The sequence below is a fragment of the Solanum lycopersicum genome, chromosome 12 (assembly GCF_036512215.1).
Source record: "Solanum lycopersicum chromosome 12, SLM_r2.1".
Classification (NCBI taxonomy): Eukaryota; Viridiplantae; Streptophyta; class Magnoliopsida; order Solanales; family Solanaceae; genus Solanum; species Solanum lycopersicum.
The window spans coordinates 49,046,391-49,070,996 of record NC_090811.1 but is presented as its reverse complement, the minus strand read 5'-3'; the positions used below and the strand labels follow the sequence as shown (position 1 = coordinate 49,070,996).

Below are 24,606 nucleotides of genomic sequence, written 5' to 3'. Positions count from 1 at the left end.
ATGAATGGGATTTTTAAGCCATATTTGGACCTCTTCGTGATCGTATTTATTGATGATATATTGGTATACTCAAAGGGCAAGAAGGAACATGAAGAGCATTTGAGAATGGTATTGGAAATGTTGAGGGAGAAAAATCTTTATGCCAAGTTCTCTAAGTGTGAGTTTTGGTTAGATGCAGTGTCCTTCTTGGGGCACGTGGTTTCTAAGGATGGAGTGATGGTGGATCCTTCTAAGATTGAGACAGTGAAGAATTGGGTAAGACCTACTAATGTGTCAGAAATAAGGAGCTTTGTTGGGTTAGCTAGCTACTACCGTCGATTTGTCAAGGGATTCTCTTCTATTGCTTCCCAATTGACGAACTTGACTAAGCAGAATGTTCCATTTGTAGGGTCGGACGAATGTGAGGAAAGCTTTCAGAAACTCAAGACCTTGTTGACTACCGCACCTATCCTTACCTTGCCAGTAGAGGGTAAGAACTTCATTGTTTATTGTGATGCATCCTATTCTGGTTTGGGTGCAGTACTAATGCAAGAGAAGAGTGTGATTGCTTATGCTTCAAGGCAACTAAAGGTGCATGAACGTAACTATCCGACCCACGATTTGGAATTGGCTGCGGTGGTGTTTGCATTAAAGCAATGGAGACACTATTTATATGGGGTTAAGTGTGAGGTCTATACGGATCATCGTAGCCTACAGTATGTCTTTACTCAGAAAGATTTGAACTTGAGACAGAGGAGATGGATGGAACTACTAAAGGACTATGACATCACTATTTTGTATCTTCCGGGGAAGGCGAATGTTGTAGCGGATGCTTTAAGTAGAAAGGCGGGAAGCATGGGAAGTCTGGCTCACTTGCAAGCTTCTAGACGCCCATTGGCTAGAGAGGTTCAGACTCTAGCTAATGACTTGATGAGATTAGAAGTAAATGAGAAGGGAGGATTGTTGGCTTGTGTGGAGGCAAGATCTTCTTTTCTTGACAAGATTAAGGGAAAACAGTTTGATGATGAGAAACTAAGAAGAATCCAAGATAAGGTATTGCGAGGAGAGGCTAATGAAGCATAAATCGATGAAGAAGGTGTTTTGAGAATCAAGGGAAGGGTATGTGTACCCCGCGTCGATGATTTGATCAACAATATTCTGACAGAGGCTCATAGTTCAAGGTATTCTATACATTCGGGTGCAACCAAGATGTATCGTGACCTAAAACAACACTTTTGGTGGAGTAGAATGAAGCGTGATATTGTTGACTTTATTGCCAAGTGTCCAAACTGTCAACAAGTAAAGTATGAACACCAAAGGTCCGGAGGAACACTTCAGAGAATGCCCATTCCGGAATGGAAGTGGGAAAGAATTGCAATGGACTTTGTGGTTGGTCTTCCAAGGACAATGGGTAAGTATGACTCCATTTGGGTGATTGTTTATAGGTTAACTAAATCCGCTCATTTCATTCCGGTAAAGGTGACTTACAATGCAGAGAAGTTAGCCAAGATCTATATCTCAGAAATCGTTCGATTGCATGGGGTTCCACTATCCATCATATCAGATAGAGGTACACAGTTTACTTCTATGTTTTGGAAAACATTGCATGCGGAATTGGGTACTAGATTGGACCTTAGTACTGCGTTCCATCCTCAGACCGATGGTCAGTCTGAGCGAACGATTCAAGTGTTGGAGGATATGCTTCGTGCGTGCGTGATAGAATTTGGTGGCCATTGGGATAGCTTCTTACCCTTAGCGGAATTTTCATACAATAATAGCTATCACTCGAGCATTGATATGGCTCCATTTGAGGCACTGTATGGGAGGAGATGTAGGTCTCCCATTGGTTGGTTTGATGCATTCGAGGTTAGACCTTGGGGTACTGACCTTTTGAGGGATTCGATAGAGAAAGTGAAGTCTATTAAAGAAAAGCTTCTAGCGGCGCAAAGTAGACAAAAAGAATATGCAAATCGAAAGGTTAGAGACTTAGAGTTCATGGAAGGTGAACAAGTCTTGTTGAAGGTTTCGCCAATGAAAGGGGTGATGCGATTTGGTAAGCGAGGTAAACTTAGCCCAAGGTATATTGGTCCATTTGAAGTACTTAAGCGAGTAGGGGAGGTGGCTTATGAGTTAGCCTTGCCTCCAGGGCTGTCCGGAGTGCATCCGGTATTCCATGTGTCTATGTTGAAAAGATATCATGGGGCTGGAAATTACATTATTCGTTGGGATTCAGTTTTGCTTGATGAGAATTTGTCTTATGAGGAGGAACCTGTTGCCATTCTAGATAGAGAAATTTGCAAGTTGAGATCAAGGGAGATTGCATCCATCAAAGTTCAATGGAAGAATCGACCCGTTGAAGAAGCCACTTGGGAGAAGGAGGCGGATATGCGAGAAAAATACCCATATCTGTTTACAGATTCAGGTACTCCTTTTCGCCCTTGTTTTCCTTCTTGTGATCGTTCGGGGACGAACGATGGGTAAATTGGTATCTATTGTAATGACCTGTTTAGTCATTTTGTGCAGCAGATTTTATTTCTGGAAAAACAGGCTAAGACGACGGAACCCACGACGGAACGTCATGGGCACGACGGACCGTCGAGGGTGTCTCGTCCCAAAACACTTAGAAATTCTGAAATTTGGGTGCTGAAATCGACTCTCTGAACTTTGTAACGAAATGGCAGGACAGACCGTCACAGGTGTGACAGACCGTCACAGACCCTTGGTGGAAATTTGGGTCTCTGAACTATGCGACGACCTGCAGGACGGACCATCGCAGGCACGACGGCCCGTCACAGGTTGCGCAATCCCAGTCCGCGTCGGATTTCTTGATACGTTTTAAGGGACGTTTTTGACTATTCTTGCCTTAATTATAAAGTTAGTGGGTTAATGTTAATAAGTCTAATTACTTGGGGGTTAAAAGAGGTAACCTTCAGTTAATTAGTGGGTTATTATTGCCATCTTTTATTCTTAATTATATACTAATTAGGGTAAAACAAAGAGGGTTTGAATAAAGAAAATAGAAAGAACAAGAGAAAGAGAGAGAAAGTTGAACGAGAGAGAGGATCGAACGAGAGGAAAAACACAAAGCTTGGGAAATTGCTTGCTTGATCACGAATCTTCGGTGGAGGTAGGTTATGGTTTTCATGCTTTCATAGTAAACTCTTAATAAAGAATGATACGTATTGGTAGTATTGTAAACCCTGCTATGTGCTTAATTGTATGCATGCATGAACGTGATTATACAATTGTGATTATATTAAGCATGATGAAGTTATTGAATCCCAAATCTTGATAAAAACCTAATCTCTTTTTAATGATGATGCCTTGGTAAGGGAGAAGTCTTGATGAACTAAAGTAATGAGATTGATGATGCCTTGGTAAGAAAGAAGGCTTGATGAATTGATGGAAGGAGATTAGAGGATCAGGTGTCACGAACCGACACGTAGAATTAGGGGATCGGGTGTCACGAACCGACACGTAGAATTAGGGGATCGGGTGTCACGAACCGACACGTAGAATTAGGGGATCGGGTGTCACGAACCAACACGTAGATTTAGGGGATCGGGTGTCACGAACCGACACGTAGTATTAGGGGATCGGGTGTCACGAACCGACACGTAGATTTAGGGGATCGGGTGTCACGAACCGACACATAGATTTAGGGGATTGGGTGTCACGAACCGACACATAGATTTAGGGGATCGGAGTGTCACGTACCGACACAAGAGGATTAATGAATATTGAGGGAGCGGAGTGTCACGTACCGACACAAGAGAAATAAAGATAATGAATCTTGAAAGATGTTAATATACTCAATCTAATGAACATGATTGCCAAATGAGTATGGTATCGAGGCTTGAGTCCTCATGCGTGAACTTGACGGTAATTGTTAATGATATAGTACTTGTTGTTGCTACATGTTGAGTATCATGGTTGATTTTATGATATTATTGGTATATATTGATTTCTATTTTGAGTTGGCCGATGATATCTACTTAGTACCCGTGTTTTGTACTGACCCCTACTTTTATGTTTTCTTCTTGTTTATTTGTGGAGTGCAGCAAACGTGTCGTCGTCTTCGACTCAACAGTAATTCAAGCCAGTCTTACTACATCGGAAATTCAGGGTGAGCTAATGCTTCTAGCTTGGACTGGATCTTCTTCTTCAAGTCTTGATGCCTTAAACTTCCGGCATGGACAAGCTTCTTATGTATTTTTAGCTTTTAGAGTACTCTTAGTCTAGTCGTTTGATCGTAGATCTTCTTGTGATGATGACTTCCAGATTTTAGGGAATAATAGATGTTGAATTTTAGAAGTTAATGAACTGGTCTTTATTTAATGAGTTAAGTCTTCCGCATTACTTTCTGTTGATATTATATTGAAATGTTAAGGTTAGATTGGTTGGTTCGCTCACATAAGTCGTGGTAAGTGTGGGTGCCAGTCGCAACCCGGTTTGGGTCGTGACAGGTGGATGGCTCGATAATAGTCCAACTGTAACGAGGTGGATAGCTCGATAATATTCCAACTGTAACGAGGTGGATGGCTCGATAATAGTCCAACTGTAACGAGGTGGATAGCTCGATAATATTCCAACTATAACGAGGTGGATGACTCGATAATATTCTATCTGTAACGAGGTGGATGGCTTGATAATAATCCAACTGTAACGAGGTAGATGGCAAGATAATATTCCAATTGTAACAAGGTGGATGACTTGATAGTATTCCAACTGCAACGAGGTATATGGCTCGATAATATGCCATATAATTCAAAAATAGGAACCCGAAATGGAAAAGCATATATACGAACCACTTATGGGGTGGACCACCCAACAGTACTATATGCGGAAGTATTTTGATTGGCCAATCAAAATACATAATCCACTTATGGGGTGGATACCAAACAAATTAGAATTATGATTCTGACATATTCAAGAAACAAAGTACGCCGAAATTGCTATGAGACAGACATACTAAAAACTAAATTGATGTTTATGCACGTCGCGACTATGTTTCTGTTCTTTAAAAGAAATAATTATTGAGGTGAATGATTTAATTAATTCAAATGAAAAATAAAGACACTCTCATCTTCCTTGACAAACTCAACAGAATTTGAGTTTGTTGCAGTCATTTTTAATCATTATCCAAAACTTATAGCAATTCGATAACTTTAACTGTCAAGGAGATATTATGGTGACCATCATCTTTCTGATGTGACGGACTCTGCAAATTCCCTTGCAACACTTCTAACTTAGTGTCACTCTGATCATCTTCAAAATCTGATGTCGATTTAACATTCAACTCTCGCATTACCAATACTATCACCTGCAAAGCTCCACGTCGAAGAACATTAGTATCGATGATGAAGTAAAGAACAAAACTAAAGTTGAGGAACTAGATTTAGTCATTTGGATTATCCAGATTAGGCTATGAAGAGTCCAACTGTAATCTTTGATCATGACTCATAACTAGCGATCCTCCCGCACTTGGCTTCTTGCAACTCTGAAAGAGTCTATCAGTTTTCGGCCTTAATATTCCTGCAAGATAAAAAGAAACTTGTTTATAAATTACTTGAGGCAATATAAGGAACTAGAGATAAAATGAGATTGAAGATTTTCTAGGTTTTGTTGATGATTCCACGATGGGTGCAAGTGACGCCCTTTGTCACTCTTGACAGCTTCATATAGCCATTTTTGTGACTTCGATGTTCCTGCATCAAGAGAAAAATTCTTAGTCTGAAAGACTGGTTTCTGTTGGTCTTGTCTCCATGCTTCTTCTTGTTGTTGGTTTACACGCTCGCCCGTCTTTGTATGGCATATTTGATAGAATTTTGAGGATCCTCCTATAAAATTTGTTCCGGTGTAAAATCTATAAGAACTCTCATAACTTGCTCTTTTAATTATGAGGTTGCTCATTCAAGAATTTTGACGCCCTCCTCAAAATTTGTCCCAGTTTACCTCAATAAGTAACAAATGACATTTGTGGAATTTTTAAGATCATCTCAAAAATTCTGTCCTAGTTGAAAAATAGATTAGCATAATTTTGAGATCCACCCAAAGCTAACTCCATAGAATTTTTGTTTTCTGTTTTGACTTGTTAAAGAAGTCCAACTTCAAATGAATTTTTGAGATCCTCTCAAAAATTCTATTCCAGTTTCCATTAAGAAGAGAAATGGAAATCTTACTGGGTATATGATCGAGCCGTTGTGGCGCCTATGTATCTCATTGGAGCAGGAATAAGGTCAAACGTAGTTCCCCTCTTAAGGATTATCCAAAATAAGAAGTTTTGATAAAGAAACGACCGAGGCCGACATAAGCCGCCTACGTATCTCATTCTTGTGAATTCAGGTCAACGTAGTTCAGACAAGAAATATAGATAAAATGAGGGGGGGAAAGGGGTTAAATACATTTCAAAAGAAAGGTAACAAAACTTCACATGCAAAATTTTGGCCAATGTTGGCATTCTTCTTCTCGACATTTGATGATGAATATCTTAAAATGACTCAGTTCAGAAATGTTTTGTGCTCACTCTTAAGCATCCAATATGTCATCCATTCAAGTGGTTTCCTCAATATTGATCAAGTTGTTGTTGATCATATTTTGTATCTTATGCTTTAGAGTTTAACAATTCTCTGTGTCGTGTCCAACGGCTCCTGAATGATAAGCACATTTGTGGTCAGCTCTGTAAAATTTTCCCAAAGGATTGGCTGGTCTTCATTTTATAGGATAGAGCATACCCATGCTTTCAACCTTTCATAAATTTGAGTTTGAGATTCCCTTAATGGTGCAAATACCTTAGGAGCCTTCCTAAATTTTTGGCAAGGAAATTTTTTCAGATTGACATTATGGTTTTGATATTTCCTTTAAGAAGTTGGCCTTATACAAGTAGCCATGACCATACTTACCTCCTCCACTTTTCCTTTTGATTTATCCATATCATTAATTCTGGTAGATTTTCCATTAGATTGCAATGCGGTAAGTTTGGTGACCTTTCCAGTCTTGAAACCATCATCCAAAGCTTCTCCCACTTTTACAATCTCGACAAATTTTTGTCCCATCATACACAACATTCTTTCATAGTACTCAGGCTCTTGAGTACGAATGAACATTTTAGTGATCTTACGTTCCGACATAGGAGGTAGAACTTTTGCGGCCTCTTTTCTCCAACGAAGAGCGTACTCTCGATAATTTTCTGTAGACTTCTGTTTGATCTTCTCAAAGTAGTAGCGATGGGGGAATCTTCTATGTTATGTCAAAATCTTTCCGTGAAATCCTTTGCGAGTGCATTCCAATTTTTCCATTGTTTCAGCTCTTGTGATGTAAGCCACTCTAGAGCTTCTGCACTTAGACTTCGACTGAAGAGACGCATCAATAATGCTTCATTTTTGCCAACTCCCACGAGTTGATCACAATAAACTTTCAGATGTGCTAGAGGATTTCCTGTTCCGTTAAAAGTGACAAACTTTGGCACTTTGAACCCTTCTGGGAGGTCGAGATTCGGATGGATGCATAAATCCTTATAGCTCAATCCATCGACTTCGGAAATATAGTGCAACTCCTTCATGGCTTACTAGATCTCTTGTTTCATATTCACCTTGACTACCTCTTCTTTTGACCTCCACTCTCTCTCCTGTTCCTTATAGTGATCAAGCTCGGAACAGTAAGCATAATGTTCATTTAAAGTTGGGATTTGGAAAGTAGTCTTTTTAGGTATGGGTGGAACAATGGAAGGATTCTGGGTATTTTGAGTGGCTTGATAATTTTGGGGTAAAGTTTGAGGATCAATATTTTGGTTTTGAAGATGGGGGAAGGTTTGAGTATCGTTCGTATTTTGGTTTTAAGGGAGATGGAGGCTATGAAGGTTGGTTTTTTGAGGAGGATGTGGGGCTTGACATGATGTGGTGGCGTGACGGGGATTGGGGGTAGTTAAGTCAATGGTTGGAGGATTTTGAGCGGGGTTAGAGAGAAGGTTTTGAACCTGTTCCTTGCTTGGTGGAGGAAAGTGGAGTGGAGGTCTTCCATCTCTTGGAGGGTTGAGGGATGAAATTGTATTATACACATCTTGCATTCTTTGCATTTCGACCCTCATTTCGGCAATCTGTTGCATCAATTGCATAATCAATTCACTTTTATCAACGGCGGCGGGTTGATCCACGACAACATCATTCATGTCAATCTCATCATTGTTATCCCCTATTATTGTCTTTTATATTTGAAAATTTTGATCGGGGAAGGAATCTTTTGGGGCCTTAGGCCTTGTGAAATAAGATGATCAATCAACTTATCAACAGAGATCAGTTCTATAAACCTGACAAATCAAAAAAACTCAAAAGACAAATGTGTTAGTGCTTGGAGGTGGTAAATAATACAAGATATCACATATAGGTGTAAACACATAAGAGTTGTTTTATTCGGAGATAAACTGGCTCATCAATATAGAGAAACCAATATACATAAATGACTAAATAGACAGGAATTTGTCTACTTGACTTTGGGATTAGTGACTAAAAATGTCGACCTGAGTCGAGACAAAGTTGACGGTATCTTTCATTACCGTACTTTGTTTTTGATTGAGATGTAACTCTAATTTCCTTATCAGAGTCGAAAAAGATAAAATTTCTCAAAATTCTTTTGATTTGAAATGATGAATCTTTTTCTGATATGAGAGTAGTACTAAAGAAAAATCAAGCTCAAATTTTTTTGTTTTATTTTGGGAAACTAAAGATTCGAAGAGTATTTTGATGCACTTTTGATAGTGAGTTGATATTCGTGCTTAGGGTTTTAAAACTATTTGAAGAAGAGTGAGCTAGAGTATCTCCAAATAAAGCAACATATTAAGATAAGCGGTTATAACACATAAACAAATATTGCGCGTTCTAAACAAATATGTGACCTTTTTGTGCCAAGGGTAGGCCTAGCGATTTGAGAGATGTATACGTCATTTGAAATATTTCATTGGCCCAAAACTCAAATTTATATAAATTTTATGAATAAAACTCAATGGGGATACATAATAGGGAAATGCATACGAAATAATCAGTCCCACGCAGGGGTACGACCCTAAACTATGCCTCCACGAAAGATCCTTCTTCTTTCTTGACTTTAATAATCTTCGGGTGCCGTCTTTGGATGGACCAGTAGCTTTTAAAGCTCTTTCGTTAACTTATATAAACTATAATCTAATTCTTACCCTATGAGACAATGATTTTCTCAAACAACGTATACATCCTTCAAATTTAAACACATAAGTATGAACGTCCATTTAGGCCGTGGGCCATTTTCGACTCAAGGTGGTCTTCTAATGGGCTCAACACGCCTTGGGTGTTGGGTCGTCTTAGGCCAATGCGCTAGATTCGGGATTGGGCTTCGCTCTATCTTAGTTTGACTAAGATTGGGTTGTGTTTGAAGTGGAAAGGATAACCCAAGGGCGGAATACTTGGGTTGGGAAAGTTAACGATCGTTGACTATCAAGTAGTCAACTACACTCGTCAGGGTGTCCCGAGAAAATTTAGGTTAACGAACGACTACGAACCCGAATAATCGTCCTTTTAGTGGAAATAAAATAAATGTCATTTGACAAAATTTTATGATATCCCATGATTGCAATGACAGTTTATGAAAATTTAAACAATTCGGCACAAAAAATATTTTAACAATTAAAAATAATAAGTCAAACAGTCAAATCTTGTGGTTAGAACTTAATTAATCCCCAACGGACTCGCCATTTCTATTTTATTTTTAAAAATACTATTTGTTTAAAAAATAGTGTGAAGATTACTAGTTTTAGAAAAAATCAATTAATCTTATTATTTAAGAAAAATCAACTTTTCAAATTACGGAGTCGCCACTTGATTTTTGATAAAATCAAGAAAAAATTTCAAAAGATTTAAAAATAGATTAAAAATCGATTGAAAAGGTTTGAAGTTCAATGTACATCCCGAGAAGTTATTAGGCCCTCGGGATGCCCGCTAACTCGCGGTTGACCGGCGATTTGACTAAATGACTTTTAAAATAAAATTTTAACTAAGTAAAGAAAAAATTCGTTTTAATATTTTTTATTTCATTTTTTACTTATAAAGGGAAATATTTAGAGGGATTTAATTGAAGGGAAACTAAATGGTGATAAAAGTAAATAAAATAGTAAAATTTAAAATAATGAAAATGGCTGCCCTTTAGGAGATTATTAAAATTCTACAAAAATATTAATTTAATTCAAACAAATAAATAATAGAGAGAAAAATATTTGAACTTGGGCTTGAGGATTTAAGGGAAAACGGTTGAAGTGGGCTGCTGATTTTATTTTTTTTCAAAAAAGGGCCTGGGAATAGAGGAATTAGAGTGGGCTGGGTATGAGAAGGAAATTGGGTTGAAGGGAAAGGGGAAAAAGGGAATTGGGTTGGGAAGAGAGGAAATAAAGAAAAATGGGTCTGGATTATGGAGTTTCAGAATTGGGCGGAAATCTATTCAATTTTTTTGTTTTCGATTATCAATAATATTGAAGTGTTGTTATTCAGGATGATAATGTGACATGTCTTATCACATATATTTATTTTGTGATATATCTTACCATATATCTCCCTTTTGTTAAAATATGTTGTCACATGTATCCTTTCAGTTGGTATACATGCAGATAAATATGTGGTGTTTTTTACAACAAAAGTTATATATGTTGCCACAAACACCACATTTCTTCCTCTGCATCATATTTGACATTTATTCTAACAAAAATCAAAATAATCATAAAAATTATTTATATTTATATTATCAACAAAACTTAACATGTCACCAATTGTTTTATACACTTTAACAATAAAAAGGTAATTCAGAATGATATCCATAACTACCTATCTAATTGATGGTGGTAACCACAATATTTTTATCAATTTTGAGTTTTTAGTTCTAGGCTTATGTGGGTCTTCATTGTTACTAACATAGCCCTTTCCAACCTTTAAAATTCTATAATTCCATAGGAGTGAAGCATATCTCATGCGATGGGCTTCAGCACTTAGTCTACAAGATGGCACTGTAGTTCATTACTTAAAAAATCAGTGTATGCAGCGATAAAAAGTTCACAATCTCTGTGTTGTATATCATCAATTAGAAAATATAATAACATCATATTTTGATAGTCGTAAGACAAAAAAAAATAATGTGATACTTAAAGACTACTACTTTCTTGTTGGGCAATACCATTTATATGTCTGACTTTGAAGGGATGAGATTTGTTCTTTCCTTGGTAACATTCAAGAACTAACCAGTTGGATCGTTCGTTTTGCTAAAAAAATTCACTTAACTCAAGGTACTTTGGCAGCATTGTAGACAATTTTCAAATCTCAGAGGACAATTTTCATTTTGACCTGGATGAGGACATGGAATCATAAACTTTAATGCACCGTTCTTTCAATGCAACGATTACGAAAACCAAATGGAAGTACCCATTACTATTTATAGGGACATAAACATCATCTGTCAAGTGTCAAGGAAGCCCACAAGCTATACCAAACCCCTTCATAATGCCGACGATTTATCCTCATATTCATGAACAACACTAGCATTGTCAATGTATGTTTTGAAAAAATAACTAGTAGTGGTATATCGATATTTAGAATGACTCTGTTGCTTCGTCTTTTTACGCAAATAGTAAAAAATGACATCAACATACTGCACAAATGCATCAAACAAGTGTATCTATGTATCAACTTATTTGTATATATTGATGTATTAATCAAAACATAAAATTGAACATTGATTTACCACATCAGTCCATTACTTATTGGGTTGAGTCATTACGTAGAATCAATTCTTTATTCTTTGGAAATGCAACTACAAAATATAGTTGATCAAAACCAAGTTACGAGTGATAGTTTAATTAGTGATCATCCTTGTTTCTTTTGCAGTTATGTAATCATTATAAAGAGTTTTTTAATGGACAACAAGAAGAAATACAAATAATATTTTAACGACTTTACTTTTTTGCATGATAATTGTAAAGACTCTCATTTATTCATTTCGAGAAACCTAACATTAGTTCAGTTTGACCCTCGTTGTCAATGTTAAAACTTTCAAATGGATATTGTCACTTCACATCATAAATGACGACCTCGACTTTCTTTTCTTTCATTTTTGCTTTAGCTTTTTCTTTCTGATTCTCCTTCTCTTTCTCATTATCCTCCTTCTCTTTCTGCTTCTCCTTCTCCTTATCCTTATCCTTCTCCTTCTCCTTCTTTTCCTTCTTCTTCTCCTCTATTTCCTTCTTCTCCTTTTCTTTCTTCTCGCAAATTTATAAAGTGTTTGGGAAATATATTTTTTCAACCTCATACACTTCAAAGGTTGTGAATTCTTAATGGATCTTTGGACATCTATATTATGAGACAATTACTTAAAAATATCAGTGAGTTTTTTAAGACGACTAATAAAATAATAATGTTGTTGCTCACATTCTTCGCATATACAAAGAGAACATTTGATGTTAGAAGAGGAAGTAAGACTAATAAAAGATTGAGTTGTTGTCATGGATGAAGCTTCTTGTATCATTTCATCCACAAGGTAAATAAAAAAGATCGAGAGTTTACAATTCATTATAAAATAATATTAACATTCTTTTGCCAAAGATTGATAGTATGTTACCATAAATTAACATTATGTTGCCCCATATGTATCTACTATTGCCACACATGAAATTTTAGCTGCCACATATAAATCTTATGTTGCCACAGATACATCATATGTTGACACAAATATACCAATTTTTGCCACAAATGAATTCTATGTTGCCACACGGGAATTCTAAGTTGCCACAGATGAATCTTATGTTGCCACACATGACCATTTTGTTGCCCAAGCCTATATGTAAGATGTTATAACTTACTCATTTTAAGTTGATTGCGGTTTCAATTCAGAAAGAAGAGAGACTCACAACAAGAGATGAGGAGGAAAATAATGGAGATAGTCGGAGAGGAAGAGGAAGATAATGAGGATAGTCTAGTCGGATTTTAAGATTAAAAAAGGAAAATGAACAAGAACAAAAGAGAGAGAGAGAGAGAGAGAGAGAGAGAGAGAGAGAGAGAGAACGTTGGGAGAAGATTAAAAAAATGATTTGGATTGAATTATAAAAGTTAAAAAATGAAGTGCTTTTAGTATTTTATAAAATATTGAGAAAGTTTCTGAAATGTTAATTTGGTCCCAAATTTAGTTAATTACATTTTAAAGAGAATTTGACCAACTCTTGGTCAATCTGTCACCAAAAATAAAACCAAGAATTATTTGACACCTTTTATTTATTTTTCTCAAGTTATTTTTGGTATAAAACAAGGAGAAGGCTAAGGTTCTTTTTAGGAAGAGGGGATAGTGGGTTTGGCAGAGAGGGTGTTGGTAATAAGGTATGTTATGGGGGAGGATGGCGGGGTTTGAGAAGTGGGTTATTTTTTATTAATCAAATAAATTAGTTTTAGTGATTGGATATTATACTTTTAATACTAAATATTAATGTACTGTTAATTTTGTAACAAAAATAAGCTTTAACCTTTGAAAATAAAAGGATTAATTAATTGAGTTGATCTCTTTTTAAAAATAATTTCTTTTTTTATATATTATTTAATTATTACCATTTGTAACATTCTATAACAACATTATATGTTTTATTTGATTTGTTTTTCTCAATCGGCTTTTAAATTTGTCACTTTTTGCTGTCTCTCGCTTTTTTTTAATTTCTTACTCTTTCTCCTTCTATTTCTTTCTAACTTTCTATATCTCTATTTTTTCCACGCTTTCTTTTTTGTTACTCTTTCTCCATCTATTTATGTTGCTCTTTTTTCTCTTTTTCTCACTACTTTTTTCGTAGAAAAATTGATGATCTTAGATTGAATAAAATGTATATCAATAATTAATTAGACAAGATATCTAGTCTTTAAAAATGAGACACATAATAAACTTCCAATGAATTATATTAAATTATACATGTACTAAATCCATGTTAAAGTTGAAACAGAAGAAAATTAAACATGAATGTCAAATGTAGCAAATGAAAAATAAACATTCTTTTATTTTTAAACTGAATAAAACTTCTTTCAATAATAAACTAAACAAGTGATTCAATCGTAACATCTCAACCAATTAATTTAGAATTTGAATTAAACTTATCTTTGAAAATGTATTACACATATATTAAAGTTGAATTAGAAGAAACAATTAAACATGAATAAAAAATAACTAAATAAAGAAAAGACATTAATTTATATGGTGAATTAAACTTACATCAATATTGAATTAAACTAGTATCAAATAGAAACAAATAAATAAAAAACTGCAAGATTACTTAAATTTGTATTAAAATGGCATTACGCAATATTCAAGTTGAATTAGAATAGAAAATCAAGAATAGATAAGAACCATAATCAACGAAAAACAGGAGAATGATCTACAAAATGAATTAAACATATCTTTGTGAACATATATAACATGTATTATATGAGTTGTATAGATTATTTTGATTAATATTATCAAGAAATAGGTGATATTTGTAATATAAATTAAATATGTGTTGTTTCTGTAGTATAAATATATTATAAGTGCATTGCCTAAACTATTTTAATTGGTATCACAAAGAAGAGGATACATGTAAATTACCTAAATTATTCTAATTGGTATCACCAAGAACAAGATATATTTTAAATATGTATTATTAAAGTATAGTTCATGATTTTATTCAATTTTAATACAATCATGAAAAAAAATTTAATTCAATTTTAATACATATATTTTTAATAAGTATTAAATATGTGTTGCTCCTGTATTATAAATATATTATAAGTGAATTGCCTAATTTATTCTAATAGGTATCACAAAGAAGAGGATATACGTGAATTACCTAAATTATTCTAATTAGTATCACAAAGAAGAGGATATATTTGAAATATGCATTATAATAGTATAGTACATGATTTTAATTCAATTTTAATATAATTATGAAACAAATCAATTCAATTTTAATATAGTTGCAGAACAATTCCAAAATCTTCATGTCTTAAGAGTTTTATTTTGAAATTTCTCCAAAAAACAATGTTAAACATAATCAATATCCCCTAAAATAAAGATATAAACTCCAATTGTTATTTTCAATAATATGGAAGAACAACTTATTAAAACTCATCATAATTTTGTAAAACCCAAATAATAAATGGAAAAGCTTGATGTTTTTTATGGTCATCAATGGTGAATTCTTCCTATTGTAATTTTATAGATTTTAAATCTCAATTTGCACATACAATTTTGTACAATTTTGTGTCTTTATATTAGTTTTCTTGTGCTATTTTGGGAGAAAATCGTGCAACATTTGTATAAATGGATTTGAAAATATGAAACTCATAGATTGTTATCTCTTTTATTTTTTGAAATAATATTTGAAGATCATTATTTGAATAAAAATTTTAAACCAGAAGAAAACAGAAATCATATGTAGAGAAAGAGACACAAACACGAAATAAATGAGTCATACTGCTTTACAACTTTAATTCCTTAAAATTCTCAAATTTATTTAAAAAGAAACTATTGTCATAAATGATAAATATTTTCTCAATATTGCATATCTAAGTGATTTATCTGAAAATAAATTGGTCTCTATAAATACACTTATACGACAGGATTTGGATCCCTTCATTAAGAAATGGTCGTCAAAGAACAAGTTTCTTCTAGTAGAAGCAATTGATGTGACAAAACGATGTTGAACAACGAATATGGAGATTAACTTCAAAATAAGTATTTTAATCACCTTATTCGTTCTTCAACATCGTTTTGCCATATCAATTTCATCATCGTAACTCATTTTTTTCGAGATTTTTTCAATGTAACTACCTCAAATATAAAAATAAAATAATTAAAGTTTTCTAAATTTTTTCTTTGGGTAAAGAATAAATAAAGAATAAAATTGGAGTTTGATCAATTTTCTTTCTTTTTTGGATTGTACTGCGGTGGTTCTTATCAGTGTCAGTCATATTAGAAAAGTGATGTGAAATGGTGCAATGAAAATGGTGGTGTGGTTTAGTCTACAACTTAAGAAATCTATTTATAGGGAAAAATGGAGAAATTGGTCAAAAGCTAATTAATTTAAAGATAAGAATTTGTGAATTCATTTTGTTCTTTATATTTTCTTAAAATAGTCAAAATGTTATTTATTAGATTTTCCCAAAAATTAAAAGTCTTATTATTTGTTTTACTAAGTTCTTTTTTGGGATATTTTATTTAATGATGAATTTAACTTAATCAGAAACATGTATTAGTCAATATAGTAGTTAAACTAGTTTGTTAGTGATTAAAGTGGTCAAATTATTAAATTTATGAATTGTATACATCATTAAATTTTGTTATATGTATATCTTATAATGTGATAAGTACATATTACTTGAAAATTAATGAATAGTTGACTAATGTAATTGTTAAAGACTATTGATTAAATGTGAAACAATTACTATATAAATCGTGAAATGGATGAGTAAATTTTTTGGGTAAAGAGTTTTAAATATATTTGCACTTTGACCAAAACTATCGTAACAATTTCAATTTTTGGACAAGACTTATAACCCATTACTATATAATACTGTATTTTAAAGATATATTGGTGCCCACATGAACATTATAAATCTTGCATTATTATAAATAGTAACATGTCCAGCTAAACACTTATATATCATTAAAATACACTATTAAATAGTGTAGGGGAGTAACAACTCTTACCCAAAGTTAAAAAATTTTATCACAATTTCGATCAAATTTCAGATATATTTCAGATCTTTTTCCCAAACAACAACAACAACAACAAGAACAACTACAACAACAATAATAATAATAACAATAACAATAATACGCTATACTATCTATAAACAGTAGGGTGCAAGGATGATCAATAAGTCTATTCAATTTTTTGGTTTTCGATTATCAATAATATTAAAGTGTTGTTATTCAGGATGATAATGTGACATGTCTTATCACATATATTTATTCTGTGATATATCTTACCATATATCTCCTTTTTGTTAAAATATGTTGTCACATGTATCCTTTCTGTTGGTATACATGCAGATAAATATGTGGTGTTTTTTACAACAAAAGCTATATATGTCGCCCCAAAAACCACATTTCTTCCTCTACATCATAATTGACATTTATTCTAACAAAAATCAAAATAATCATAAAAATTATATATATTTATATTATCAACAAAACTTAGCACTTCACCAATTGTTTTGTACAATTTAACAATAAAAATGTAATTCAAAATGATATCCATGAATACCTATCTAATCGATGGTGGTAACCACAATATTTATATCAATTTTGCGTTTTTAGTTCTAGGCCTATGTGGGTCTTCATTGTTACTAACATAGTCCTTTCAAACCTTTAAAATTCTATAATTCCATAGGAGTGAAGCATATCTCATGCGATGGGTTTCAGCACTTAGTCTACAATATGGTACTCTAGTTCATTACTTAAAAAATCAGCGTATGCAGTGATAAAATGTTCACAATCTCTGTGCGGTATATCATCAATTAGAAAATATAACAACATCATATTTTGATAGCCGTAAGACCAAAAAAAATAATGTGATACTTAAAGACTACTACTTTTTTGTTGGGCAATACAATTTATATGTCTGACTTCGAAGGCATGATATTTGTTCTTTCCTTGGTAACATTAAAGAACTAACCAGTTGGATTGTTCGTTTTGCTAAAAAAATTCACTTAACTCAAGGTACTTTGGCAACATTGTAGACAATTTTCGAATATCAGAGGATAACTTTCATTTAGACCAAGATGAGGACATCGAATCATAAACTTTTATGCACCGTTCTTTCAATGCAACGATTGCGAAGACCCAATGGAAGTCCCCATTACTATTTACAGGGACATAAACATCATCTGTAAAGTGTCAAGGCAGCCCACAAGCTATGCCAAACCCTTTCATAATTCCGAAGATTTATCCTCATATTCATGAACAATACTAGAATTGTCAATGTATGTTTTGATAAAATAACTAGTAGTGGTATATCTATATTTAGAATGACTCTGTTGCTTCGTCTTATTACGCAAATAGTAAAAATAAAATCAACATACTGCACAAATGCATCAAACAAGTGTATCTATGTATCAACTTATTCGTATATATTCATGTATTAATGAAAACATAAAATTGAACATTGATTTACCACATCAGTCCATCACTTATTGGATTGAGTCATTACGTAGAACCAATTCTTTATTCTTTGGAAATGCAACTACAAAATCAAGTTGGTCAAAACCAAGTTTCGAGTTATAGTTTAATTAGTGATCATCCTTGTCTCTTCTGTAGTTATGTAATCATTATAAAGAGTTATTTAATGGACAACAAGAAGAAATACAAATAATAGTTTAACGACTTTACTTTTTTACATGATGCTTGTAAAGATCCTCATTTATCCATTGCGAGAAACCTAACATTAGTTCAGTTGGACCCTCGTTGTCAATGTTAAAACTTTCAAATGGATATTGTCACTTCACATCACAAATGACGACCTCGACTTTCTTTTCATTCATTTTTGCTTTGGCTTTTTCTTTCTGATTCTCCTTCTCTTTCTCATTATCCTCCTTCTCATTCTGCTTGCCCTTCTCCTTATCCTTATCCTTGTCTTTCTGCTTCGACTCCTTCTCCTTCTCCTTCTCCTCCTTTTCCTTCTTCTCCTTGTCCTTCTCCTCCATTTCCTTCTTCTCCTTTTCTTTCTTCTCACAAATAATATAAAGTGTTTGGGAAATATTTTTTTCAACCTCATACACTTCAAAGGATGTGAATTCTTCATGGATCTTTGGACATCTATATTATGAGACAATTCCTTAAAAATATCAGTGAGTTTTTTAACACGACTAATAAAATAATAATTTTGTTGCTCACATTCTTCGCATATACAAAGAGAACATTTATTGTTAGAAGAGTAATTAAGACCAATAAAAGATTGAGTTGTTGTCATGGATGAAAATTCTTCTATCATTTCATCCACAAGGTAAATAAAAAAGATCGAGAGTTTACAATTCATTGTAAAATAATATTAACATTTTGTTGCCACAGATTGATAGTATGTTACCATAAATTAACTTTATGTTGCCCCATATGTATCTACTATTGCCACACATGAAATTTTAGTTGCCACATATAAATCTTATGTTTCCACAGATACATCATATGTTTACACAAATATACCAAATTTTGCCACAAATGAATTCTATGTTGCCACAGGTGAATTCTAAGTTGCCACAGATGAATCTTATGATGCCAAACATGACCATTTTGTTTCCCAAGCCTATAAGTAAGATGTTATAACTTACTCATTTTAAGTCGATTCCGGTTTCAGTTCAGAAAGAAGAGAGACTCACAACTAGAGATGAGGAGGAAAATAATGGAGATAGTCGGAGAGGAAGAGGAAGATAATGAGGATAGTCTAGTCGGATTTTAAGATTGAAAAAGGGAAAAAAAGAAAAATGAGCGAGAGAGAGAGAGAGAGAGAGATAGAACGTTGGGAGAAGATTAAAAAAAATGATTTGGATTGAATTATAAAAGTTCAAAAATGAAGTGCTTTTTGTATTTTATAAAACATTGAGAAAGTTTTTGAAATGTTATTTTGGTCCCAAATTCAGTTAATTACATTTTAAAGAGAATTTGACCAGCTCTTGGACAATCTGTCACCAAAAATAAAATCAAGACTTATTTGACACCTTTTATTTAATTTTCTCAAGTTATTTTCGGAATAAAACATGGAGAAGGCTAAGGTTCTTTTTAGGAAGAGGGGATAGTGGGGTTTGGCAGAGAGGGTGTCGGTAATAAGGTGTGGAATGGGGGAGGATGGCGGGGTTTGAGAAGTGGGTTATTTTTTATCAATCAAATAAATTAGTTTTAGTGATTGAATATTATACTTTTAATACTTAATATTAATGTACTGTTAATTTTGTAACAAAAATAAGCTTTTACCTCTCAAAATAAAAGGATTAATTAATTGTGTTGATCTCTTTTCAAAAATAATTTCTTATTTTATATATTTTTTAATTATTACCATTTGTAACATTATATAAAAACACTATATGTTTTATTTCATGTGTTTTTATCTATCGGCTTTTAAATTTGTCAGTTTTCGCTATCTCTCGCTTTTTTTAATTTCTCACTCTTTCTTCCTCAATTTCTTTCTAACTTTCTATATCTCTATTTTTTCCACGCTTTCTTTTTTATTTCTCTTTCTCTGTCTATTTATGTTGCTCTTTTTTCTCTCTACTTTTTTCGTAGAAAATCGATGATCTTAGATTGAATAAAATGTATATCAATAATTAATTAGACAAGATATCTAGTCTTAAAAAATGAGACACATAATAAACTTCCAATGAATTATATTGAATTATACATGTACTAAATCCATGTTAAAGTTGAAATAGAAGAAAATTAAACATGAATGTCAAATGTAGCAAATGAAAAAATAAACATTCTTCTATTTGTAAACTGAATAAAACTTCTACCAATAATAAATCAAACAAGTGATTCAATCGTAACATATCAACCAATAAATTTAGAAATTGAATTAAACTTGTCTTTGAAAATGTATTACAAATATATTAAAGTTGATTTAGAAGAAACAATTAAACATGAATAAAAAATAATTAATTAAAGAAAAGTCATTAATTTATATGGTGAGTTAAACTTATGTCAATAATGAATTAAACTAGTATCAAATAGAAACAAATAAATAAAAAAACTCTAAGATTAATTAAATTTGTATTAAAATAGCGTTACGCAATATTCAAGTTGAATTAGAATAGAAAATCAAGAATGGATGAGAACCATAATCAACGAAAAACAAGAGAATGATCTACAAATGAATTAAACGAATCTTTGTGAACATATATAACATGTATTATATGAGTTTTATAGATTATTTTGATTAATATTATCAAGTAAAAGGTGATATTTGTAATATGTATTAAATATGTGTTGTTCCTGTAGTATAAATATATTATAAGTGCATTACCTAAACTATTCTGATTGGTATCACAAAGAAGAGGATACATGTGAATTACCTAAATTATTCTAATTGGTATCACCAAGAAGAAGATATATTCTGAATATGTATTATAAAAGTATAGTTCATGATTTTGATTCAATTTTAATACAATCACGAAAAAAAATATAATTCCATTTTAATAGATATATTTTTAATAAGTATGAAATATGTGTTGCTCCAGTATTATAAATATATTATAAGTGAATTGCCTCATTTATTCTAATAGGTATCACAAAGAAGAGGATATACGTGAATTACCTAAATTATTCTAATTGGTTTCACAAAGAAGAGGATATATTTGAAATATGTATAATAATTGTATAATCCATGATTTTAATTCAATTTTAATATAATTATGAAACAAATCTAATTCAATTCTAATATAGTTGCAGAACAATTCCAAAATCTTTATCTCTTAAAAGTTTTAATTTGAAATTTCTCCAAAAATCAATGTTAAACATAATCAATCTCCCTTAAAATTAAGATACAAACTCCAATTGTTATTTTTAATAATATGGAAGAACAAATTATTCAAACTCATCATAATTATGTAAAACCCACATAATAAATGGAAAAGCTTGAAGTTTTTTATGGTCATCAATGGTGAATTCTTCCTATTGTAATTTTATAGATTTTAAATCTCGATTTGCACATACAATTTTGTACAATTTTTGGGTCTTTATATTATTTTTCTTGTGCTATTTTGGGAGAAAATCATGCAACATATGTATAAATCAATTTGAAAATATGAAACTTATAGATTGTTATCTCTTTTCTTTTTTAAAATAATATTTGAAGATCGTTATTTGAATAAAAATTTTAAACAAGAAGAAAAGAGAAATCATATGTAGAGAAAGAGACACAAACACGAAATAAATGAGTCATACTGCTTTACAATTTTAATTCCTTAAAATTCCCAAATTTATTTAAAAAGAAACTATTGTCATAAATGGTAAATATTTTCTCAATATAGCATATCTAAGTGATTTATCCGAAAAATAAATTGGCCTCTATAAATACACTTATAACGACAGGATTTGGATCCCTTTATTAAGAAATGGTCGTCAAAGAACAAGTTTCTTCTAGTAGAAGCAATTGATGTGACAAAACGATGTTGAACAAGGAATATGGAGATTAACTTCAAAAATAAGTATTTTAATCACCTTATTCGTTCTTTAACATCGTTTTTCCATATCAATTTCATCGTCGATAACTCATTTTTCTCGAGATTTTTTCAATGTAACTACCTTATTTATCAAAAAAATAAATTAAAGTTTTCTAAATTTTTGCTTTGGGTAAAGAATAAATAAAGAATAAAATTGGAGTTTGATCAATTTTCTTTCGTTTTTGGGTTGTACTGCGGTGGTTCTTATCACTGTCAGTCATATTAGAAAAGTGATGTGAAATGGTGCAATGAAAATGGTGGTGTGGTTTAGTATACATCTTAAGAAATCTATTTATAGGGAAAAATGGAGAAATTGGTGAAAAGCTAATTAATGTAAAGATAAGAATTTGTGAATACATTTTTTTTTCTTTAGATTTTCTTAAAATAGTCAAAATGTTATTTATTAGATTTTCCCAAAAATTAAAAGTCTTATTATTTATTTTACTAAGTTCTTTTTTGGGATATTTTATTTAATGATGAATTTAACTTAATGAGAAACATGTATTAGTCAATATAGTAGTTAAGCTAGTTTGTTAGTGATTAAAGTGGTCAAACTATTAAATTTATGAATTGTCTACATCATTAAATTTTGTTATATGTATATCTTATAATGTGATAAGTACATATTACTTGAAAATTAATGAATAGTTGACTAATATAATTGTTAAAGACTATTGTTTAAAAGTGAAACAATTACTATATAAATCGTGAAATGGATGAGTAAATTTTTAGGGTAAAGAGTTTGAAATATATTTGCACTTTGACAAAAACTATTGTAAAAGTTTTAATTTTTGGACAAGACTTATAACCCCATTACTATTTAATACTGTATTTTAAAGATATATTGGTGCCCACATGAACATTATAAATCTTGCATTATTATAAATAGTAACATGTCCAGCTAAACACTTATATATCATCAAAATACACTATTAAATATATTTATTTTGTGATATATCTTACCATATATCTCCTTTTTGTTAAAATATGTTGTCACATGTATCCTTTCTGTTGGTATACATGCAGATAAATATGTGGTGTTTTTTACAACAAAAGCTATATATGTCACCACAAACACCACATTTCTTCCTCTGCGTCATAATTGACATTTATTCTAACAAAAATCAAAATAATCATAAAAATTATATATATTTATATTATCAACAAAACTTAACACTTCACCAATAGTTTTATACACTTTAACAATAAAAAGGTAATTAGGAATGATATCCATAACTACCTATCTAATCGATGGTGGTAACCACAATATTTTCATCAATTTTGCGTTTTTAGTTCTAGGCCTATGTGGATCTTCATTGTTACTAACACAGCCCTTTCGAACCTTTAACATTCTATAATTCCATAGGAGTGAAGCATATCTCATGCGATGGGTTTCAGCACTTAGTCTACAATATGGTACTCTAGTTCATTACTTAAAAAATCAGCGTATAGAGCGATAAAAAGTTCACAATATCTGTGTGGTATATCATCAATTAGAAAATATAATAACATCATATTTTGATAGTCGTAAGGCAAAAAAAAATTTGATACTTAAAGACTACTACTTTTTTGTTGGGCAATAATATTTATATGTTTGACTTCGAAGGCATGAGATTTGTTCTTTCCTTGGTAACATTAAAGATCTAACCAGTTGGATTGTTCGTTTTGCTAAAAAAATTCACTTAACTCAAGGTACTTTGCCAACATTGTAGACAATTTTCGAATCTCAGAGGATAATTTTCATTTAGACCTGGATGAGGACATCAAATCATAAATTTTTATGCACCGTTCTTTCAATGCAACGATTGGGAAGACCCAATGGAAGTCCCCATTACTATTTACAGGGACATAAACATCATCTATCAAATGTCAAGGCAGCCCACAAGCTATACCAAACCCTTTCATAATGCCGACGATTTATCCTCATATTCATGAACAACACTAGCATTGTAAATGTATGTTTTGAAAAAACAACTAGTAGTGGTATATCGATATTTAGAATGACTGTTGCTTCGTCTTGTTACGGAAATAGTAAAAAATGAAATCAACATACTGCACAAATGCATCAAACAAGTGTATCTATGTATCAACTTGTTTGTATATATTCATGTATTAATCAGAACATAAAATTGAACATTGATTTACCACATAAGTCCATCACTTATTGGGTTGAGTCATTACATAGAACCAATTCTTTATTCTTTGGAAATGCAACTACAAAATCAAGTTGGTCAAAACCAAGTTTCGAGTGATAGTTTAATTAGTTATCATCCTTGTCTCTTATGCAGTTATGTAATCATTATAAAGAGTTATTTAACGGACAACAAGAAGAAATACAAATAATAGTTTAACGACTTTACTTTTTTGCATGATGCTTGTAAAGACCCTCATTTATCCATGA

General features: G+C 32.2%; 1 protein-coding gene across 1 annotated transcript; it reads right to left on the bottom strand.

The window, feature by feature from the left end:
• Positions 1-12,052: 12,052 nt before the first annotated feature.
• LOC138340402 (uncharacterized) lies at positions 12,053-18,701 on the bottom strand. The gene is made up of 2 exons (XM_069292125.1): positions 18,519-18,701; positions 12,053-12,244 (listed from the first exon to the last, which is right to left on the bottom strand). Exons 1-2 carry the CDS (start codon positions 18,699-18,701, stop codon positions 12,053-12,055), a joined length of 375 nt encoding a protein of 124 aa, XP_069148226.1.
• Between the last annotated feature and the right edge of the window lie 5,905 nt (positions 18,702-24,606).